The sequence below is a fragment of the Typopeltis vanoorti genome, chromosome 17 (assembly GCF_054136105.1).
Source record: "Typopeltis vanoorti isolate ZY-2024b chromosome 17, IOZ_Tvanoo_1.0, whole genome shotgun sequence".
NCBI classification, from domain to species: Eukaryota; Metazoa; Arthropoda; class Arachnida; order Uropygi; family Thelyphonidae; genus Typopeltis; species Typopeltis vanoorti.
The window spans coordinates 37,076,670-37,098,949 of NC_143565.1; the positions used below are offsets into that span (position 1 = coordinate 37,076,670).

At 36.2% G+C, this 22,280-nt stretch overlaps 1 protein-coding gene across 1 annotated transcript in view; it reads left to right on the top strand.

Moving 5' to 3' along the window:
- The window catches only part of LOC150097297 (small ribosomal subunit protein uS8), a 42,392-nt gene extending 36,871 nt beyond the window's left edge, over positions 1–5,521 (top strand). Inside the window, exon 4 of the mRNA XM_090407750.1 lies at positions 5,365–5,521. Within this exon, the coding sequence (XP_090263876.1) occupies positions 5,365–5,458 (94 nt within the window). The 3' untranslated portion in view covers positions 5,459–5,521. The remainder of the gene's footprint in view (positions 1–5,364) is intronic.
- Positions 5,522–22,280: the final 16,759 nt, after the last annotated feature.

Genomic DNA, 22,280 nt, shown 5'->3' on the forward strand with positions numbered 1-22,280 from the left:
ATAAGTCTCATTGTCCAGTTCCCCATTCTGATATTTGCTCAAATCACTCTACTTGACACTGCCTAACATGCAAGAAAATGAGCCACGTATTTTGTATTGAATACTATGGCTACTCCTTCTTTTTCTTGATTGTCATTGCCTGAATAGAACATTTTGTATTTATTCCTCAGAAAGATTGCACCAGTTTTTGTCTTTTTTGTTTGTCACCCCTATTATGTTAATCTGGTACTTATCTAATTCCTCAGCTAGCACCATTTCTTTGCCATTCAGGGTCCTTATTACTTGTACCGATATTTAACTCTGGTGATGTTGAGTTGGTGTTTTTTCAGATTTGTTCCATTAGCTGACTTTTTGCTTTTCACCCTGGTTCCCTGGTGAAAACAACGGAGGGCCTTGTTTAACCAGGCGACGCTCCAACCGGCATGAAATTTTGTCGTGTTGTACCATCACTTTGTTATTTGGTTTAAGCCAATAAGAAATACAATTTGGTCAGCTAAATCCCAAATTGCCAACCCATCCTCGTTCGTTCAGTATCTAGGTAGATACCCAACAGGGTGCACCACGAGAAGGTGAGGATTGGGCATTAGGTCAGAAGACTTGGTGGGTTCTCTGCAATCCCTTAAAGGCTATGTGGAAATTTCCTCTCAGTTATACTGCTTTGACCCTTAAGCACCCCTCTTTCATTGTTTTATTATTTAACGCATTTTGGAAGTTTTTCGCGTAATTTTTTTTTTTTTTTTTATGATAGTGTTATCTGTCCAAAGATCTGTAAAGTAATTCATGAATTCTTGCAATTTATACATGTAGTTTCTTTTATCTGCATTCATGTGTTTTACTTCCTTATACTAAATCAGTCAATTGAGTAAAATATGAATGAATTTGTTAATGTCTCAAACTCTCCATCACTGCGAGAATCGTAATTGGGAAAAAATTAGACAACAAGAGGTTACAATGGGATTTCTCTAATACAATATTAGGGAAATCCCATGTCAACATAATTGATGTTATTGAATGAATGATAATAATGAATTAAAAAGAATAAAACAACTGATCTTTTAAACAGTAATCTAAGTTTGAAGGATTCTTCAAACATAAGTATAAGACATTGCATTACATAGGACAGGTGGCCACCTAGAGAAAATCTCATGCTGGTGGAATAAGTGAAGAATTTGAGTAGGCCTTTCTACGCAAAACATTCGAAGATCATGAGGTGTTCCTTAACTAGCGTGGCAACAATCAGCAATGGCTTGTATTGTCTATAATAGCTATATCACGAAGTTCAAGGTGAATTTTGGAATGTTACATGTATCTGTTTCCATAAGCATATAGAAAGCTTTGAAAAATCTCTGCAGGTTAGGTATTTGCCATTATACATTATGATAAAGTGATAAACGTCATGAAACATTGTTGTGAGCACTATATATTGATTTGAGGGGTGACCATATTTCTTATTGATGCTTTTACAATCTCATTTTGGTCTTGTTTTAGACCATTGTCTTCATGCACCCATTTATTGCTAAATTAAACTATTTATTTATAATTTTTGTGAGTGTTTCTTTCACATCTCACAATTGCTTTTCATTGACTTGACATGCTTAAGTGTCAAAGCTGTATAACTGGGAGGAGACTTTCACATAGACATTTAAGGAAAGCGGAGAACTGACTGGGACTATTGACCTAATGTTCAATCCTCATTTTCGGTGGTGGACCCTGTTAGGTACCTACTTGGATATTGAATGAGCAAGGATGGGCTGGCAATTTAGGATTTAGCCAACCTAATTGTATTCTTATTGGGCTTAAACCAAAATGATGGCAGTTATTCATGCTAGCTGGAGCATCTCCCAGTTAACCAAGGTTCCCCTTATTTTCTTCAGGATACAAAGTCAACTACTGGAACAAATCCCATAACACATCCCAACTGAACACCAGCAGAGTTCAAGATTGCTAAGATTGCCACTATCAATGTAAGAGGCATCAATGGAAATGAAAAAGAACTAGCAGAAGAATTTGATAAGTGTTAGATTGACATAATAGATGTGGCTGAAAAAAAGACATTTTTGTCTTTTTTAGCTAGAAATACAAAATGCTATACTCGAGCAATAAGTCAAGGAAAATAAGTATAATATTCCTCACAAAATATGAGGATGGTCTTGAGTGGCAGGTAGTAGCAAGTAGAGTGTAGACAAACATCAGAATATGGAACTGAACAATAAGATCATATTTGTGCATATGGTTCACTGAAAATTCTAAAGGAAGAAATGGATTTTTTGAGACATAGAGAAGGCAGATGACACAACAAAGAAGACAAAATTTGGTCCTTGTTGGAGACTTGAATAGCAGAGTAGGAAATGATTACCTGACAGAAATCTTTTGGAGAAAAGAGCAAAGCTAATAATAATGGTAAGTACTTCTGGATGCCTGTTCAGGATATGAACTAGTTATTACTAATCATGTTCTGTCATAAAAATGTGTTTTGTGGTATTTTCCTTGTCATTTTTGACTTCAAACATGTTTGCTAAAAAAAAAAAAAAAAAAAAAAACTCCCATTCTGTTTAAATGACTGACCACAACTACTTTAAGATGTGGTCAGTCTTAAATTAGTTGTGGTTAAGTATTCTTAAATAGTAATGTTGCAGTCCTTTCCTGATATCTTTTGTTTTCAGTATGCTTTTAATTCTATTTGTTCATTCCTTCTGTTTCCATTCGTTTCTTGAACTCTCATATCTGAGATATCTAGTCTTTGATATACTGTTTTATTTCTAACCCGTTTTCTTTTATTCCATACATTAAAAAATTATCTGAGTTATATAAGCAGCAGTATACAAACTATGTTGTTGTATACTGCTGCTTCTGTCTTATGTAACCTGCTCTATAGTTCGCTACTGATAATTTCAATCTATGTTTCCTGTCTGTGATTTTAGTTTCTTTTTATTACTAATTTTTGTACCAAAGTGTTGCAGCATTTCATTTAAGATGTTATCATAATTGCCTAGAGCAGCGTTTCTCAACCTTTCTAAGCCCAAGGACCAATAAAATGCCTAAAACAATTCTACAGACCACTGAGTTATATACTTTTTTTAAAAAAAACCTATGTGGAGATTACCAACATTTGGAAAAAACTGTGCCATTTATAACATGATAAATTTAAAAACATATTTTGAATACATATGGATACATAATTAAATTGGAAGTAAACAATTAAAAGTGCCTCATCATTGAACAAAGTTTTAATTTTTATTAAACAAGAAATTCTCTTCTTACTGAAGGCAATCCAGATTCGAAACAAACCAAGATCATGGAATTGCATTTAAAGCCCACTGCCACTCGAAAGCCCAATTAACTCTTCTTTTTTCCTATAACAAAAGGTCGTTCTCGTGACTGTAAACCTGAAATGGATTTGAGAACCCACAGAAATTTCTTATGAAAGTTATTCAGAAAATATGTTTCAAAATTCTGGTTTTAGAGTTTTGAGGTGGCACAAACCCTTTCCTGAAACTCCGAATCAACAAAAATATCCTTTTCCACTAAAAAGGATTCCAATGTTGGGAAAGGTGCAAATTGTCTATCTTTTACATAACTAATCCATAACGCCAATTTTTTCTCGAATGTCTTTATTTTGTCTTAGGCATCAAGACCAGTTGAAGAATTTCCTTGAAGGGAGAGATTTAGTTCATTTAATTTTGAAGAAAATGTCTGAAAGATAGGACAGTGTTGATAACTATGCTTTGTCAACAAGGAGTGATGCAAAATCAGAATTACGTTCATTTACAAACAATAAAACTTCATGCCTTAATTGAAATAACCTTGTTAGTACTTTGCCCCTGGAAAGCCAGCGAATTTCAGAATGAAGCAAAAGTTGTATATCATGCATGGGACTTTTGTGAATAATTCAAACCACAAAGTGAGATAATGTGAAAAGCAGAGATCACTGTATAGCATATAGTTATAATAATGATAGTTATAACATTCAGATATAATTATACATTAGAGTTGCATGTAATTATCTTGCATTTGTGCACATAAAAAAAAAAAACACGGAGAAAAATGTATGAAATATACCGATTCAGATACCAAGGACAGGAGAGATGATATATATCTCTGAGCGATTGGTTGAAATGTGGATAACACATGTTTATTTCAAATCTGACAAAACAGCAAGGGAAAGAGTTGGAAAAAATAAAACTATATTGTTGTTCAATTCGCCCCTCTTATTACTTGTCATTGTGCCACTACAAATTATTGTAGCCGTAGAATGTTCATTCCGTGAACATTCTGCTGCTATTTGTTTGGTTTTTAAGTATCCATTTTATTTCAATAATTTTTGCTTACTTATTCAATATTAATTTTCTTTTGTTTGGATAATTAAAAAATATAATTTAAGTCTGCCTGCAGACCACAGGTTGAGAAATACTGGCCTAGAGTAAAGAACTCAGTTAAATCGGCTTTCTCACTATAACAAATGCACCCATAGTGAATTTGTTCAAAGTTAAGTCTCAGCCGAATCACCATATCAGTGTTGTACTGACATGACTGGTTTGTAATAACGTAGATTTACTATTCACTTGTTCTCTAGGAATTACTATGGTGAAAATTGATTATATTTGATATACAGGCATCCCTCGATGGATTAATTAACGCTGTTAATTAATCTGTCGATGTTACCGTGTATATCAAAATCGCATTAATCAAATCTAATAATCAATGATAAAAATTACAATTCATCCATGATCGATTACTGTATTAATAATTCGTTTTTATATGGTACTCTTTTAGGAAAGATAAAAAATGAATGTAAAGTACATTATTTACTGCAATTTTTTTTATCAAAAGAAGTTATCAAGAGTCGTTTGAACATTTTTTTTTCTTATCGGCATAAATTCTACGATAACAAGCAAAATGACTCTCTAGACCTCAGCAAACAAGCAATAAAACATAAAGAAAAAACAATGCAAATATAATACATGATGGTGCAAGTGGATATTGAATTCAACATTATTTCATAGGTGAATAGAGACACTACAAGAATTTTGTGTTGAATATATAGAAACTAAAAGTTTCAGCAGATGCAAGCATAAGCAACCTTATGGGTTTCATTCTCTATTATGAAATAATGTGAATTATTTGCAGCAGTTATAATAGCATTATAGTGAAAAAAAGTTTCCTCTTCTAGATGAATTCCACTGAATTCATTTACACCAGAGGGGAAACGTTGATGCTTCATTTCCAGTTTTAATGACTTGTATGGATGCACTATTGTAAAATGCAATTTATAGTTGTTATTTTTTCATTTTAGATACTTGTACATTTTTTTTCTCCTATAGCAGCACAGTATTTTTATAAATAAAATTTCATTTTATTTTTCAGTTATTTGGTGTTAACCACATCAGGTGGGATAATGGATCATGAGGAAGCGAGGAAGAAACATTTAGGGGGCAAAATATTAGGGTTCTTCTTTTAATGGTGCCCAAATAAGAATGTAAGGGCAAGTAAATAAATGCGTGTGTTTTTGTTTGCCTTTTCAGTTGATGGTTTTATTTTTGAAGTCATAAAAACAAAAATAATCACAAAGGCTTATATACTGTAACAATACTTAAGTTATATTCAGCATCCCTTAAACTTGCATACAGCTGACTTACAACAATGAACTACCTTAGCAGACTGAAAAGTGAACATGTTTGATGTTGTAGGAAAGTTATATCCAACTGTCTAGAGAAGTAGCTCTTGAATTTAACACTTTGCATTTTGATCATACACTAACTTAGGTTTTAAGACTGCTGTAATAAGTTAAATAAGACTTATGTAACACATAACAGACCAGTGTCTTCTGCCTTTTAATAACTTGATAGACAATTTAATGCCTTATTTTCGGAGAAAAAACAAACTCAAGTTATATTCATCTTGTTGATATGAAATGAGTATATAATATTATTATAATTCAGCATAGTCAAGTTTTCCTTATTACCAGCTTCTATAAATAGTTTCCTTCCACACGAATCTTATTTATTTCAGTCTGCTGAACAATTTCAGAAATTGACAAAAAAGCATTGTAAGTGGAATCAGATCATAAATTCTTATCTACACTGAAGATAAGAATTATTCTGGATATTTGGAGTACCTAAATAAAAATATTTGGGTAATCCTGGGAATAAGACTAGTGTTTATTTTATAGAACTGAGAAAGGATATACAGGGTGTTCGGGATAAATTTGACATATTTATAATTAATTATATTTTTCCGTAAGTTACATGTATTAACACACACTTCTCTTCATTTAAAAGGTTGGACCCTTCTTCATTCATATACAAGATGTCAGAAAGGATGGATAGCTGGAACCCACCTGAATCATGGAAGAGAATAACTTGTATCATGATGATTCGTGCCGGCCATCAAAATAAGGATATTTCGACTGCTGCCCAATGCTCCCTGAATACAGTAAAAACAATCAGGCATGAACTAGAGACTTGCAATGGTGACTACGAGGATGTAGCAAGAAGAAAGATCCCTAGCAGACGATCTGATTGCGTTCGTACAGCAGAATTCCTCGCAAATCTGCAGGAACAGGTGTTGAAGATCCCTGGCATTGGAATTCGGGCTTTGTCACGTGAAATGAATGTTGCAGCCTCTACTATGAAGCTTGCACTCAATGAAGACCTCCGCTACTACTCATACAAGCGCCGCAAAGGTCAGCTGCTTACAGAAAAGGCCCGTGAAAAACGTTTGATAAACGCGAAGAAACTTCTAAGCAAAGTGAAACATCCTGCGGAACCACAAACAATCTGGTTCTTTTCCGATGAGAAAAACTTTTGCCAGGATCAAAAACACAACACGCAAAATAACAGATGGCTTGCATACAGTACAAAGGACATTCCTCGTGTAATGCAGACTAAATTTCCCCAAACTGTGATGGTTTTCGGATGTGTATCCTCTGAAGGCAATGTGATGCCTCCGCATTTTTTCCAAGAGGGCCTCAGGTTGACTTCAGATGATTCAGAACTTTCTGTGGGACCATAATCACAAATAAGTCTCATTGTCCAGTTCCCCATTCTGATATTTGCCCACATCACTCTATTTGAGACTGCCTGCCCTTCAAAAAGATTAGCCTCATGTTTAGTGTTGAATACTATGGAAACTCCTTTTCCTTGATTGCCATTGTCTGAATAATGCATTTTGTGTTTATTGCTCAAAGATATCACCAGTTTTTGTCTTTTTTGTTTCAGTCACCCCTATTATGTTGATCTGGTACTTATCCAATTCCTCAGTAAAATCCATTTCCTTGCTATTCAGGCTTCTTATGTTGATAGTACTGATCTTGAACTCTGAGTTGGGATGTGTTTCAGGATTTGTTCCAGTAGCTGACTTTGCTGTTTACCCTTTTTCCCTGGTGAAAGCAAAGAGGGCTTTGTTTAATTGGGCAAGCCCCCCCCCCCATCATGTTGTACCATTATTTTAAATTGTGGTTTAAGCTGATAAGAATAGAATTTGGTTGGCTAAATCCCACATCTGACCCATTCTTATTCATTCAGTATCCAGGTAGATACCTAACAGGATGCACCACGAGAAGGTGAAGATTGGACATGAGGTCAGAAGCCCTGATCAGTTCTCCACATTCCTTTAAAGGCTATGTGGAGGTCTCCTCTCAGTTATACAGCTTTGATTCTTAATCACACTCACCTCCTTATCTTTACTTGTTAGGTGTTTTTGAATATCCAAGTAAACCTCTTGAGTTATTTTACCAACTTTTGCAGTGCCCTCTGAACTTCAACTCTCTTCACCTTTATTCCCAAGATCCTAGCCTCATCCATTTCCTGCAAACAGTACCATGAGCGATACACCATATGCAGCCTTTTCAACCTTAAGTCAATAACCGTGCATTTTGCACCATTAAATTGACAATCATCCTTTGTCCCCAATGCTAATTTATTTAAATCATCTTGTATGATATCTGCATCTTCTTTATAAACTATTGCTCTCTCTAGTTTTGTAACAGCAGCAAACAACCGAAACTCTCTCCCTTCCCCTCATTTTAAATCTTTTCTTGTGTCATTGATATACAGATTAAAGAGTAGTTGCTTTAGTACAGGACCCTGAGGTACCACACTAGTCATCCCATTCTACATACTACTGTCTGTATCTGTCAATCAGTTCCCTGCAATCAATGCTATTAGTTTCATATCCATTCCCATTTGTTTCAACTTTTGTAATGGTTTTTCATGGGGTATTCTTTCAGATGCTTTTGCAAAAGTACAGCAGTATCATGGTGTGGCCATTTCCACACTCACATTTATAATAAAATGATGTGTAATTAATTTAATTACATCATGATGGTGTAATTAAATTAAGTAAGAAGTGGTCTATCCTTTACAAGCTGTGCTGCCCACTATAGAGTATCGCATCCCTATCCACTCACTGTTGGATTTTACCTTTCACCAACTTTTCCAATACTTTAACAACCATTCCTGATATATTATTTTGTGTGTGGCACCTTTATGCAATCCAAATGTCTTACTCTTTCTATTCACCTGGAACCCTACCAACTAAGACTTATATTAAACAACTTCATCGGAGTCAAAGTGAATTCTCTTACACATTCATGTAGTACATTAGTTGACATGCCATCCTGCCCTATTGCTTTGTTCACATTGATATGCATCAAATCAGCAACTGCAAAATCTCCACCTGGATGATACACTTGCAAAATGATCACTCAGTAACTCATCACATTATTTTCACTCTCCCACCTGTTGGATACCAAAAATTTTTCAAGACTCTTAATCTCACTGGCTATTCCTATTTGGAATAGCCAGTATATAAAATGGAAAAGGCAATTGTTGTATGCAGACATTTTATTGTTTGTGCGTTGGAAAGTATTTCTTAGTACAACAACTATCACTGTAGCATACCCATAGTAACTAAAGGAACAATGTTATAGTCAGTGGTTTACTACAGGACATGTCCTTCATTATGGCATCCATAATATGAAACTCCTTGGTAATTTGTTATAGCAGCATTTTGCAACATTGAAATGCTGCTGACAAATTGACTTGAATTCTGTTAAAATTTGAAAAGTGCTATGAATTGATTTTTTGTTAATACTTCTTTTGTGCTGCTGTGAAGAAATAAACCAACGAAGGGGTTAAAATAGTATGTTAAAATCATGCTTCCTATTATGAAAATGGTTGTATGCATAAATGTAAAAGTAATTTATAATTACTTTTACAAAAGTAATTATAAATCTTAAAGCACCTATGAGCTGCACTGATTTCCATAAACCAGAGCATTCGCAATGGTGCAACATTAAAGCATTCCTTGAAAAGTGTTAAAGCATTGTAGCTTCTAACATATTCTTGTGTTTGCAACATTTATGGCAAAAATCAGGTCTTTGAATTTAGTTTTTGCCATTCTGGCTTTGTGCCTTTTATTTAAGCCGGATTTTAGAACTACAGGAAATGCTTAGTATTGATGGTGTGATTGCCTATGTTTTCTATTTTATAAATGAATTTTTAAAAAAATTCATTTTTGCACACACTGTAAATCCTGCTTTTTATTTTATTTTATTTTTTTATGGTAATCCATACATCAGTTGTTCAACTTGTACATTAATATTATTGATGAGGACAGAAGAAATCTTAACATTAGATTTGAAGATCTATAGATCATACTTTTCAGGAAATATCTTTTTGAGTTTTCAAGTCTGAAATTGCTTCATTGAAACAATATTATGAAAACTATACTGAATGGTGTTATATTCACTTTCAGGCTAAGTACATTAAATTATAATAAAACGAATACCGGTTTTATTTATGTTGCTATATAGCATTCCCAGTTTGTGTTCATTATTATAAAGATTTATAGTGGATTAAAAACATGCTTAAATAATGAACTTTAAATAAAAAAAAAAAAAAAAACCTGAGCTCATATCTCATATAACACTAGCTACATTAGAGTAACTAAAATCACAACAGAATTAAGAACAAATTTAAATGTTCATTTATGATTATTTTCTGTATTCAAGAGATTGACGTGGAATGCTTAAGATTTGATTACTGTAGCAAGTCCTGATAGAATACTTTGAATAATCCAGCAAATTTAAAAGAACTGTAAGTGTCTTTCCTGCCATTTAACATAGTGATAATATTAATGGCATCAGTGCACAATCCAAACATACCAAGTTAGTGGAATCGAATGAAATACATACGTTCTTTGCCTAGACACCACATTACATTAACATGGAACATAGTAAATACCAGGAGGAGTTTTTGAACTGGAGGAAGAAATAGAAACTTGGAATTTTTGTAAGATAGAACTAAGTTTTCAAAATTTTATGTAGTTCCCATCCACAAAAGGTTATTTGCAAACCTATGCAGGAATGGAAGGAATGTATGGTAATTCCATTGCACAAGAGTAGTGCAAAGACTGATGTATCCATCTGTGATGGGTGGGATAAGGATTTTTTAACATTTTTAGCAATTTTATATATAGTTTATTTTCTACAGTGTCGAAATCCTGCTCTAGAAACCAAACATGAAAATTTTTCAAATCACTTCAGGCTTCCAGTAAGTGTGACTGCAGTTTCACATTGTGTGATGAAATTCATCTCCCACCTAAAGACACTGCAAACATCCATCCATGCCTGTTACAGGAGGGATTTGAACCTGTGAGGTGTTGGTTGGAGAAAGGATATGCTACTTGGCCAATCAGGCTGGTGAACAATCTCCAGTTCCAATTTATATCTGAGGATTGATTAGGAAAATATTTAGTATCTTATCAATAGTAGATATTTAGACTAATAGATATGAACAAATACAGACTGTCATAATCATGTGTTAATAGAAAACAGTGCAAATGACATAATTCATTAGCAAGGAGTTTAGTGGTTCCAAGCTTCTAGCTAGATGGATGAAGGAGCTACATTAATATCTTTGAAAGTGGGCTTTCTGCAAATAGGGTGAAGTTGGATGTATAAGACAAGCTAGTTGTTCTGATGTGCCAGTAGATTCTGTTGATATTATGAAGGAAATTTTTTAGTCCATTTTATATATATATATATATATATATATATATATATATATATATATATATATATCAGTTGCTATTCATTGTCCAAATTATGTGAAATTGTAGCTGAAATTCTTCAATAAGTTAAAGTGAATTTGTGGCTAAGAAATAATTTGTAGTGAAAGCTTGGCTATACTCAACCTTATGGCACTAATTTTACAGAATTTTGGTTGAAATTATAAAGTACTGTAATAATATTACATAAGTTGGCATTTATATTATCTTTATCTTTGGTGCATCAATCTGAAGATTGGTAATTATAACAGAACATCCTGTCTTGCGACCTCCTTTTTATCTCTTCATAACTCTTTGTGCTAGTTAGCATCATTATGTTATTTATATATGAAATTCTTGGTCTGTTTTGTGGCCTCTTTACTTCTACTCATGGTGGTGTCCAATTAGGCTATTTCTTATATATTTCATTAATGACTACTCTTCATGAACTATATTTAGAACTTCTTCATTACTTTTCCTTTCTGTCCAACTAATTTTCATCTTTCTCCAGCACCAAAATTCAAATGCCTCCAACTTTTTGATGTCTTGTTTTGTTAGGGTCCAGGCCTTACAACCATATAATGCAATGCTCCATATGTATGTTTTCACTAGCCTTTTTTTGAGCTGTATGCTAAGTCCTTTACTGGTAAAAATGTTTCTTCTGTTGTAGAATGCTGTTTTGGCTAATATTACTTGTGCTTTAATATCTGATCGGTTTCTTCCATCTTCTGTGATAAGACTTCAGAGATATATTTTAATTATCTTTATGTTATTATTATTACATAACACCTCCAGGGAGTCCAAAGACTCATTGAGGGAGTCTTTGGACTCTCTGGAGGGTTCAACACTTCAATAACCACAACTACTGTCATCATGTGCACCATCTACAGCTGACCACCACCACTATTTTTACAGACAATCGCAAACATCCATGCTCGCAGCGGGATTCGAACCTGAAGCCTTTTGGCTGGAGAGCGGATATGCTAATCACTCAGCCAACCAGGCCAGCAGTATCAACAGTATTGTTAAGTCTTATATTTCGAGTCGCTTCTAAATGCATCAATCCACCAAGATCTTAGTCTTCCTCTGAGTTTTTATTTTCCCCTTTTCTTCATAGTATCATTTTGCTTTCCTTTTTCTCTAACATTCCTGTTATCACAGGAATTAACTCTGCTTGCACATTCTTGAATTTTACTCCCACCCATGAAAGGTGTGTGACTAGTACATTAGTAACTATGGATGATCTAAGGGTACTTCTTTATTTTCTATATATCTATTTCTTGCATACACTGGTGTCCAAAAGCTAAGGATGATTGCCATTATGAAAAAATTTTAAAAATTTGAAATAGTGAAACATAAGTTTCTTGCCATTCATATTTCACCTGAACGCAATGTTCAGATGAAATATTAACATAAATAAGTTTCAGGTGAGCGAAATGTAACTAAACAAGAAAAGACTTTTCTATGTATGGAAATAGCACGCTGCTGATAGCATCGCACAAAAATGTAGCATTGCAATGCAATTCTCAGTATTACTTCAATGTGTGATGTGTCCTGTATAATTCATTGATCCATTTAATTATTATACTTCATAATTTTCTACAAAATGAATTCCCAGTGCTGCTTTTCATAATACACCTTTTTGGCTTTAATCTATTCAGCACCTGCACATGTTTATCTACTTGCTGGATAGGCTGTTGTGGTCCACAAATTTGCCTCCATCTTTGGATGTGTATACCTTGTGGATTTTTTTTTTGTAAGTGCAGGAAAAATATGCTGCCGCCTTTTTTTATAAAAACAGTCATAATTAAATCTGAAGTTATATATGCAGCAGCATATTATAACTTCAGATTTAAATGGAGGTTGACTATAATTATAATACTTGACCAGGTACACATACACTGCTTAAAAAGTAGTCAACTGACACTATAATGTGAGGAACAAACAGCCATGTCATCCACCTTAATAAGATGCAAGACCTTTCATCGCAATGACTGCAGCAATCTTTTTGGGGCATACTTTCTATAGTTATGTATGATAGTGATCAATTGGAATTTTGGACCATTCTTCCTGTAGGCATGTATTATGGCATCCATAATATGAAACTCCTTGGTAATTTGTTAAAGCAGCATTTTGCAACATTGAAATGCTGCTGACAAATTGACTTGAAGTCTGTTAAAATTTGAAAAGTGCTTTGAATTGATTTTTTGTTAATACTTCTTTTGTGCTGCTGTGAAGAAATAAACCAACAAAGAGGTTAAAATAGTGTGTTAAAAGCATGCTTCCTATTATGAAAACGGTTGTATGCATAAATGTTTTACAAAAGTAATTATAAATCTTAAAGCACCTATGAGCTGCACTGATTTCCATAAACCAGAGCATTCGCAATGGTGCAACATTAAAGCATTCCTTGAAAAGTGTTAAAGCATAACTTCTAACATATTCTTGTGTTTGCAACATTTATGGTTAAAATCATATCTTTGAATTTCAGTTTTTGCCATTCTGGCTTTGTGCCAAACCGAAAAAACTTGTGTTTGATTAGTAGACCCTCAAAATCTATAATTGTGAGGCAGTTAGATAAACGACAAAAAACCTTCCTGAATTTATGAGATGGGCACATTTTTTTTTCTTTCTGAAATGAGAAAAAAACACCTAGACATTCAAGACCTGTAATGTAATATTGCAATTTATTCTTGGTCTAGGAAGAGAACACTACTCCAAGCCAAAAAAAAAAAAAAAAAAAAACCTAGTTCTAGCACTCTTTCAGTTTTCATGGAATAGCCGATAGTTCTCCCACCGACACCTGTTGGTTTGTGTATATCCTTTGACAAGTCCAGCAGTATCACTGCAAATCCATTACCTTTTTCCATCTCAGCTGTCACTTAAAAAAATGTGAGCAAGTTACTGAGTCATGACCATCCTTCAGAAAACCATGCTGCTCCCATACAGTATCTCATTTCCATCTATCTGGCCACTTTCCAATATTTTGGCAAATAAATATGAAATAAAAAAATTAATTCACCTTGGAATTAGAATCTAATGGTTCACTCACATTTCTGGATCTTCAACTATCGGATAAGCAATTGGATAAATTGCTTATCCGATAGGCTATATGTCGAAAGCTGCACACGGACATCGCCTCTTCCCATCACTATGGATAGCAAACATTTGGTATTTTCCACTAGGAGCGGGAGCCCCTTGGCCCATTACTGACAAGGAAAGGATGAACTAACAAAAAATGGTCCTTCAAAATCAAAATGGCTATAATATGTCTTTGGTGCAACTAAAACATGCACTATTTTGCTCAGACTGAAAAATTCATTGAATTGTGTCTGGAAGAACATGGCAGGATTAGTGCCAGGGCACTGCTTGATTGGTACTAATCCTGCCATGCTCTTGCAGACACAATTCAAGTTTTTATTTATTATTTATATATTATCTTGCTAGGGGCTCTGACGCCTATGCCATCCAACCCCCCCCCCCCCGAGTTCCAGACAGGGCCGATTCTTGAATTCTGATGACTCGAATTTGAAAACCTGAAATGGGGTTCCCCCATTGAGCCTATGCCCCCCCCCCCCCCCTGAGTTCTGGGGTGGTAAGCCAGTTATGCTAATTTCAGTGATGAATACTGGTGCGTACTGTTATTCTCATTGTTTGATTTGTAGGATGTAGGTTTTTCATTGTTTCAAAGCTGAAGTCTCATTCTTTTCCAATTTCAGCTTATTATATTATAATATAATATAGAGTAGATATATTCATTCATCTTTATGGTCTGCCTTTCCTAACTGGGTTGTGGGGGCAGCAGCTGCAAGGGGAACTTCCAGTGGCACAATCCTCTGCCATCAAGCTCAGGTGTTCTGATGTGACTCCCAAATATGTTGGATATCTATCCAGCGAGTCCGTGGCCTCCCACCCTCTTGCTTGGCAAAGAGGGCATTCTGGGGGTGCCTCTCTTGGTGAATTCTGACCAGGTGTCTGTACCAACATAACTGATCTCTCAAGATGGAGAAGCAACAGTTGACTATTTGAGAGTTTCCCGAATTGCAGAGCTTCTGACTGTAGAGTTGTCAGCCCCCCACCCCTTCGAAGGAACCTCATTTCAGCAGCTTGGATTCGTGTCCGTATCCTTTCAGTCATTACCTGACCCTCGTGACCATAGGTGAGGATGGGCACATAGGCTGTATTGAAACTACCGAACAGCCGAGCTCTCGCAATATTGCATTTGCTGAGCCAATCCTAGTATCTAGCCCTACGTCCCACTTTCTATCAGTCATATGGATGCAAGGTACTTAAACTTCTCCAGCTGCCTCAGTGGGACTCCACTCACATGTAGAGTGCACTGGGATGGTTGTCTTCACCAGAAATGTTTCAGTTTTGGTCACAGTGATCTTCATTCTGGCTTCTGCAAAAACAGCTACATACCTATCCAGGGTCTGGAAGAGCTAAGCAAAACTAGGTCATTGCAAAAAGCAGACGTCCAATGCTACATCTTCCAATTCTGACACTGCCTCAGCTGTGCCTATCAATCCAGTCCTTGGTGGAGGCCAATGGTGTGTTCTGGGTATGGTGTGTTCTGGGTATTCATACAGGAACTTGAGGGCAGCTAATAGTTGGCCATCCACACCATGCTCCTGTACTTGCCAAAGCTTACCCCGAGGTCATATGCCTTCTCCAAGTCCACAGAATGTCTAGACATTCTTGGCATATTCCCAAGATTTCTCAAAGATTGCCTTAATAATAATAAAGTAAAGATTTGGTCAGTTGTGCTTCTACCAGGATGAAAGCCACATTGTTCTTCCTGGAACTTTGACTCAATTATGCTGCACCTTTTCCTAGCATGCATGCACATATGCATATGCTTTCCCAGGCAGGCTGAGCAGAGAGAGATGCCACCATAGTTGCTGCAATCTCTCTGGTCTCCCTTCTTGAAGCCATTATTATGGCTTTCTGCCATTTGGTGCTTGCCCAGATATCCAAGCAGCCTGACACACTCGAGTCAGCCAGAGAACCCAGTCTCGATTTAAGGCTTTTAGCATTTCGGGCCGAATTTCATCACCAGCAGCATTGCCCTGATCTGCACCTCTTGGGTGTCCTTAACCGAGGTGGCCCAGCATTTGTGAAGGCTCTCAAAGTATTCCTCCATCTGTGGAGGATATCCTTGGTTGTTAAATGTGCATATGCTTTCCCATATTTAATTGTAGGGCAATTAAAGCACCATCAGGGGCTTTAATTGCCCTACTGTGCACGATTTTTTCCCTCGAAGGCGGTGGATGGTCTGCCAGAATACTTTGCTTAGGATAGGATGTAATCTTTCTCCAAAGGATTTCCAAGCCTTCTGCTTTACTACCTCCAGCAGCAGCTTTTCGTGCCTCAGTGTACTGGAAACGCATCTCAGGTGACCTGACCCTAAGCCATGTTAGGTAGGCCTCCTTTTTTGCCCGGACCACTTGGTTCCACCAAGGTGTCCTTTTCTCACTGCCTCTAGCCACTCCGGGCGCTTTCTGTCAGCATGAGAGTGTAAGGCAGTGACAGCTGTTCTGAACAGCTCCTACTCCTCAATATCTGCATTACATTATACATATTCTTGGGAATCTCTGAACCCGGAGGAAATGTCTGCAATGCAAAATTCTTCCTCACAGCCTCATTTTCCAGTGCTTCCCATTTCATGTAGTATAGTATGTAGTATATATATACAGCTGTTTAGACCTACCAGTGTTGATTGATGGCAGCATCTGGCTGAAGCCATAGAGTGCAGACAACAAGGTGGTGGTGGTCAGTTGACAGTTCTGCCTCTTCACACGAACGTCCAGCACAGGACTATTAATCAGAGAGCTTTGTCCAAGTGTATCCCTGTATCAGGTGTGTGTATATATATATATGTGTGTATATATATATATATATATATATATATATATATATTGACTTAGTGGTGAAAGAAGGTATCCATTATGGACAAGCTGTTAGTACAGCAGAATTCCAAACCATTCGTGTTAAGTTCAGGGTCTCCGTTCCAACCACACCCTCCACGTCTGATCTGATCTGTTCCAATATATGAATTGGAGTCGCCCATTAGCAGGACTGATTCCATGTCAGTCAAAAGCAGCATCCACTTCCTCTAGGCAGGCAGAGTATTCTGAGTAGATTAGGTGCATACGCTTGCATCACAGCCAGGTCATGGCTTTCCATCTGCAGCCCTAACACATTGAACCCCCCCCCCCCCCCCAAGTGGGATCCACTCAGCAACACAGTCTGACAGAGTGTGGGTGGGCGGGGACTTGTGAGTATCCCCCTACATCTGCCTGAGCAGGCAAACATTGTTGGGTTCACACCATAGTAGAGCTTCCTCTTGGTCAAAGAAAGCCTGACTAAATCTAATTTGTAGTGCTTGGTTTCCTCGACCAGTTCCTTATTTCCTGTCAGAGAGATGTTCCAGTTGCCATTTCCGTCCTTTTGCAGAAAGATTTCTTTGCTCTGCCCTTCCCCAAACAGGAAGTTGGCCCATTGATGGAGTTTCCTCAAGCAGGTGTCTAAGGGAGACTATAACATACAGGTATGCCATGGTAACGCTGTCTACAAATTGTACTAACCCTTGATGAACGCGGGACTTATATACGGTTTCGATGACTACAAACTAGTAACCGTTTATCTTTTGGTATGTATATTTTTCAACGCGCGACTTAAAAATCAAATTTTATCTTCATTAAATTTGTGTTTGGCTGTATTGCGCATGTAGTTATATAAGTAGCGATAGCGATTTTATATATTAGGGGAAATGCCCTTTAGCATGCATGTACATTGTTGAAAATTGTCTTTTCTGCCAGAAAAGCGCACATTTAAAATCATAAGTGTTAAACTGCAGATGAGCAATTTTTGGTGAGTTACAGTATGTAATGCTTTTTTTATGTAAAAAATATTTTTATAGTAATGGCCACTTAGACACCTCTTGCGATATACGCGTTTTTTAGTAGGGTTAACTCCACCTACTGTAATCTGCCAAGGTAACAATTGAACAAGACTGGAGATGCATTCGGTTTCTATCAGCACATGACACGCAACCTTTACGAACTTCATAAGTGCTCCAATCTCTTCAATGGTGAATTGACGGGGAAATAGATTTAAATGAGGAACTGGTACGATTAATACAATTAATAAATGACGAACCAAATGGCAGGGAAAGTTCTGCTGAAGATTCTTATTGTGGTGAATCCATTAAAGAAATTAACAGAAGAATTGGTCTTGGCAAAAAATTGAGAAGGTATTTTACAGATGATTAACCCTCAATGGAGCGCCCCAGAAAATTCAGGAGACAATTGGATATTTGTTTAGCTCCGTATTATATTATGAACTTGATAAAAAAAAAAAAAAATGCACCGTAGTGGTAAGCAAGGTCTTATTACTGACCTCTTGGTAACTAAACCAGCCGAAGCACTCGATGAGAATTATGCTATTGATATCGAGATTTCAAGTGATGACGATATCAGGCCACTCGTAAATAAAGAACATCTACGAAATGTTCGTTTGGATCTCCCCCAAACTGTCAAGAAATTGCGTTCTGGTGATATCCTCGTGGAAAAAATGCAAACAACATTCTGAAAGCAACGACAGTGGGTAGAACACATTGCAGTAACATTCCCAGAACACTCAATTTCAGTAGAGGAGTGATATCAGAATGGGATCTCCTTGAGGTTCCTGATGAGATATATATGTTAAGAGCTTAAAGATCAAGCAGTGATGGGTGTGAGGCACATCCTGATATGCAGGGAAGGTCGCCTGATCTCAGCCAAGAACACCATCCTTACTTTTGATTTGATATACCCAGACATCTGTAAAAGCAGGGTATCTCAGCTGTCCTCTTAGAATAGAATGTATATAGAATAGAATGTATATATATATATATACCCCTAACCTGCTGAGATGCTTTAAATGTCAAAGATATGGACATGCCCAAACTGCCTGTCGTGGTTCTACTACCTATGCTCGATGTGGTAGTAAAGAACATGAAAATAAACATGAAAATAAATCTTGTGGGAAAAAAAGGCTATATATATATATATATATATATATATATATATATATATACAGGGTGTTCGGGATAAATTTGACAGTTTCGTAAGGAAAAAGAAAATCTTCTTTGTATCTATTAAATTTAATGAATTGACAAAAAAACATTACAGGCAGAGTTAATTACAATACTATCAACAAGATTTACTCAAAATAACCACCATTAGCATCGATCACAGCTTCAATTCTGCTTCGGAACCTCGAACAAGCTGATGCTACAGTCTCCCTGGGAAGGGCCGCAAAAACTGTTTTAATTTTATCCATTAACTGGGCTTTTGTATTACTGGAAGTGCGATTGGTGTCTTTTTCAACTGCGCCCCATACAAAATAATCCATGGGGTTAAGGTCTGGGGAGTTTGGAGGCCAAACATTTGGACTGGTGAAGTCGTAGAAATTTTCAGACAACCATTTTTTACTTTTCCCAGAGGTGTGGCAAGGGGCCGAATCCTGCTGCCATACATACGGCCTACCATTGGCTACCCTTGTTATCCAGGGCTTGACTACAGTTAGCAACTCCACGAGCAAAGCCCGAATTCCAATGCCAGGGTTCTTCAACACCTGTTCCTGCAGATTTGCGAGGAATTCTGCTGTACGAACGCAATCAGATCGTCTGCTAGGGATCTTTTTTCTTGCTACATCCTCGTAGTCACCATTGCAAGTCTCTAGTTCATGCCTGATTGTTTTTACTGTATTCAGGAAGCATTGGGCAGCAGTCGTAATATCCTTATTTTGATGGCGGGCACGAATCATCATGATACAAGTTATTCTCTTCCATGATTCAGGTGGGTTCCAGCTATCCATCCTTTCTGACATCTTGTATATGAATGAAGAAGGGTCCAAACTTTTAAATGAAGAGAAGTGTGTGTTAATACATGTAACTTACGGAAAAATATAATTAATTATAAATATGTCAAATTTATCCCGAACACCCTGTATATATATATAAATAAATGGTGTCAACTGTCAGGGAGATCATCCAGCATACTCTCGTGCTTGTCAGATCAGATATGGGAAGATGAAAAAGATATAAAAACATGCAAAAAGAAAGCCACCATTACACCTGTTCCACGATCCTCATATGCTGAAAAAGTAACAATTAAAAAAGTGCCAACAGCAACTCAAACCTGTATGTCTATTCTACCATTTGATAATTTCACCATATCTGAACTTCACGATCGTAAGTACTTCTTTGTTGAGCGCATTACTCCCATGGCCTTACTCCAGAGAAAACTTCAAAAATGGTACCATTCAATGAAAACTCATTGTCAAAAAAATTATGGTGGAGACTTCACTCAAAGATAAGCCACCAGACACTCGCATAGAAAAATCGGATTTCTCGATACCCACTAAAAGCAAACTAAGCACACCAACTGACCCTAAAACATGTTTTGAACACTACCAGCAGAAGAGATGGACACTGGCCGTCTATCTATCTATATATATATAATTTTATAGGCCCCCAAAAAGTTAAAACATTAAATAACTGAATAACAATCAATAGTTTGATTTTTTTTCAGTGTAAGTTGAAAAAAAAATTTTTTTAAGCGAAAAGACCATTCTTTGGTCTTTTCACTGGTGACATAACTTTTAATACACGTAACTTCATCAAATTATTCACCGTCATTTATATTTAAGTTTTATATATATATACACACACACACACACACACACACACACACACACACACTTCCCTGAAACAGTGGATAAATAAACTTGTAAGGATAGAACTGGAAATGGTCCTGCTCATAGAGGAACAGCTATCCTAGTGGGCAGTCATACTCCTTTCCATTAAGTTAATACTTCTCTGTGGGATTCCTTATTGCAGTATGTTCAATTTCATTTAACTCGCCAAATGCTGAGTTAAACGAAATTGATCTTGATAACCGTATCTCGCAACTACCTGAACTGATACTTTTGATGGGTGACTTGAACAGTCACAATACTCTATTGGGTAATGCCAACTAATATACTAGGTCGAAGCGTTGAAAAAATTCTTGATGACATTAAAAGACATATATCTTGGTCTTAAAGGACACTTCCCTATATATATATATATATATATATATATATATATATATATATTAAATTAAAAACTTTCTGTCCAGGCAAAACTTTCCAAGTCAGAGTGGGAAGTATGCTATCTCAACCATATCTTCGAGAACAAGGTGATCTCCAAGGCTCTGTCTTAAGTGTAATCCTTTTTGCTATTAAAATCAACTCAATTATTGAACTGCTTCCTCCGACTGTAGACAATGCTCTATATATAATGTTGATGACTTCACAATTTACTGTCACTCACATAACATGAGGTAATTGAAAGATAACTTCAGCAAGCAATTGATCATGTCTGTCTGTGGGCCCTTAATAATGGGTTCAGGTTTTCAACAGAAAAGTGTACACTTCTGTCGAAAACGCACTCCTCACTCAGATCCTGAACTAAGAATGGGACTTACTGTTATTCCAGTAACTACAGAGACCAAGTTCTTTGGACTTCGTTTCTGTAGTTACTGGAATAACAGTAACTACTCGCATTTCTAACCCATGGATGGAACCCAACGATGATTGGATTCCATCCATCATCAGGGTGTGTGTGTGTATGTGTGTATATATATATGTATATATATATATATAGCTACTGGTGCCTTTCGCACCTCGTCCACTCCAAGTCTCTATGTAGAAGCAAATGAACTGGCTCTATCACTTCGACGAAAACAGTTGTCTCTTAATTATTAATTATGTCCTAAAAATAAAAATAAAATCTCTCCCACATCACCATACATGGAATAGTATCTTCTCTCTGCATTGGGAAACTAAATATCACACACATCAAACTGCTACTATATATACTATATATATACTATATACTATATGTATATTGTTGAAATTAGGATTTACTCGGGATGTATACATTTATGAAAATAAATTTAACTGACTAGAACCCGAGAAAGTATAACAAAAACCTTTGATACATCACAACTAGTTTCATTGGTGCTCCGACTTCTTCAGGTGAGAAATAAAAACATAAGATATAAAATAACACGGTAAAAAATGAACTTTACAGCTTAATAATAATAAGCAGAATAGTAAAACAGTCATATTTGAATAGGTGACCGCGTGCTACCGTTGGCATGAGTAGAATGTGTGCGACAGCTAATTTTTGAGCGCCAGTA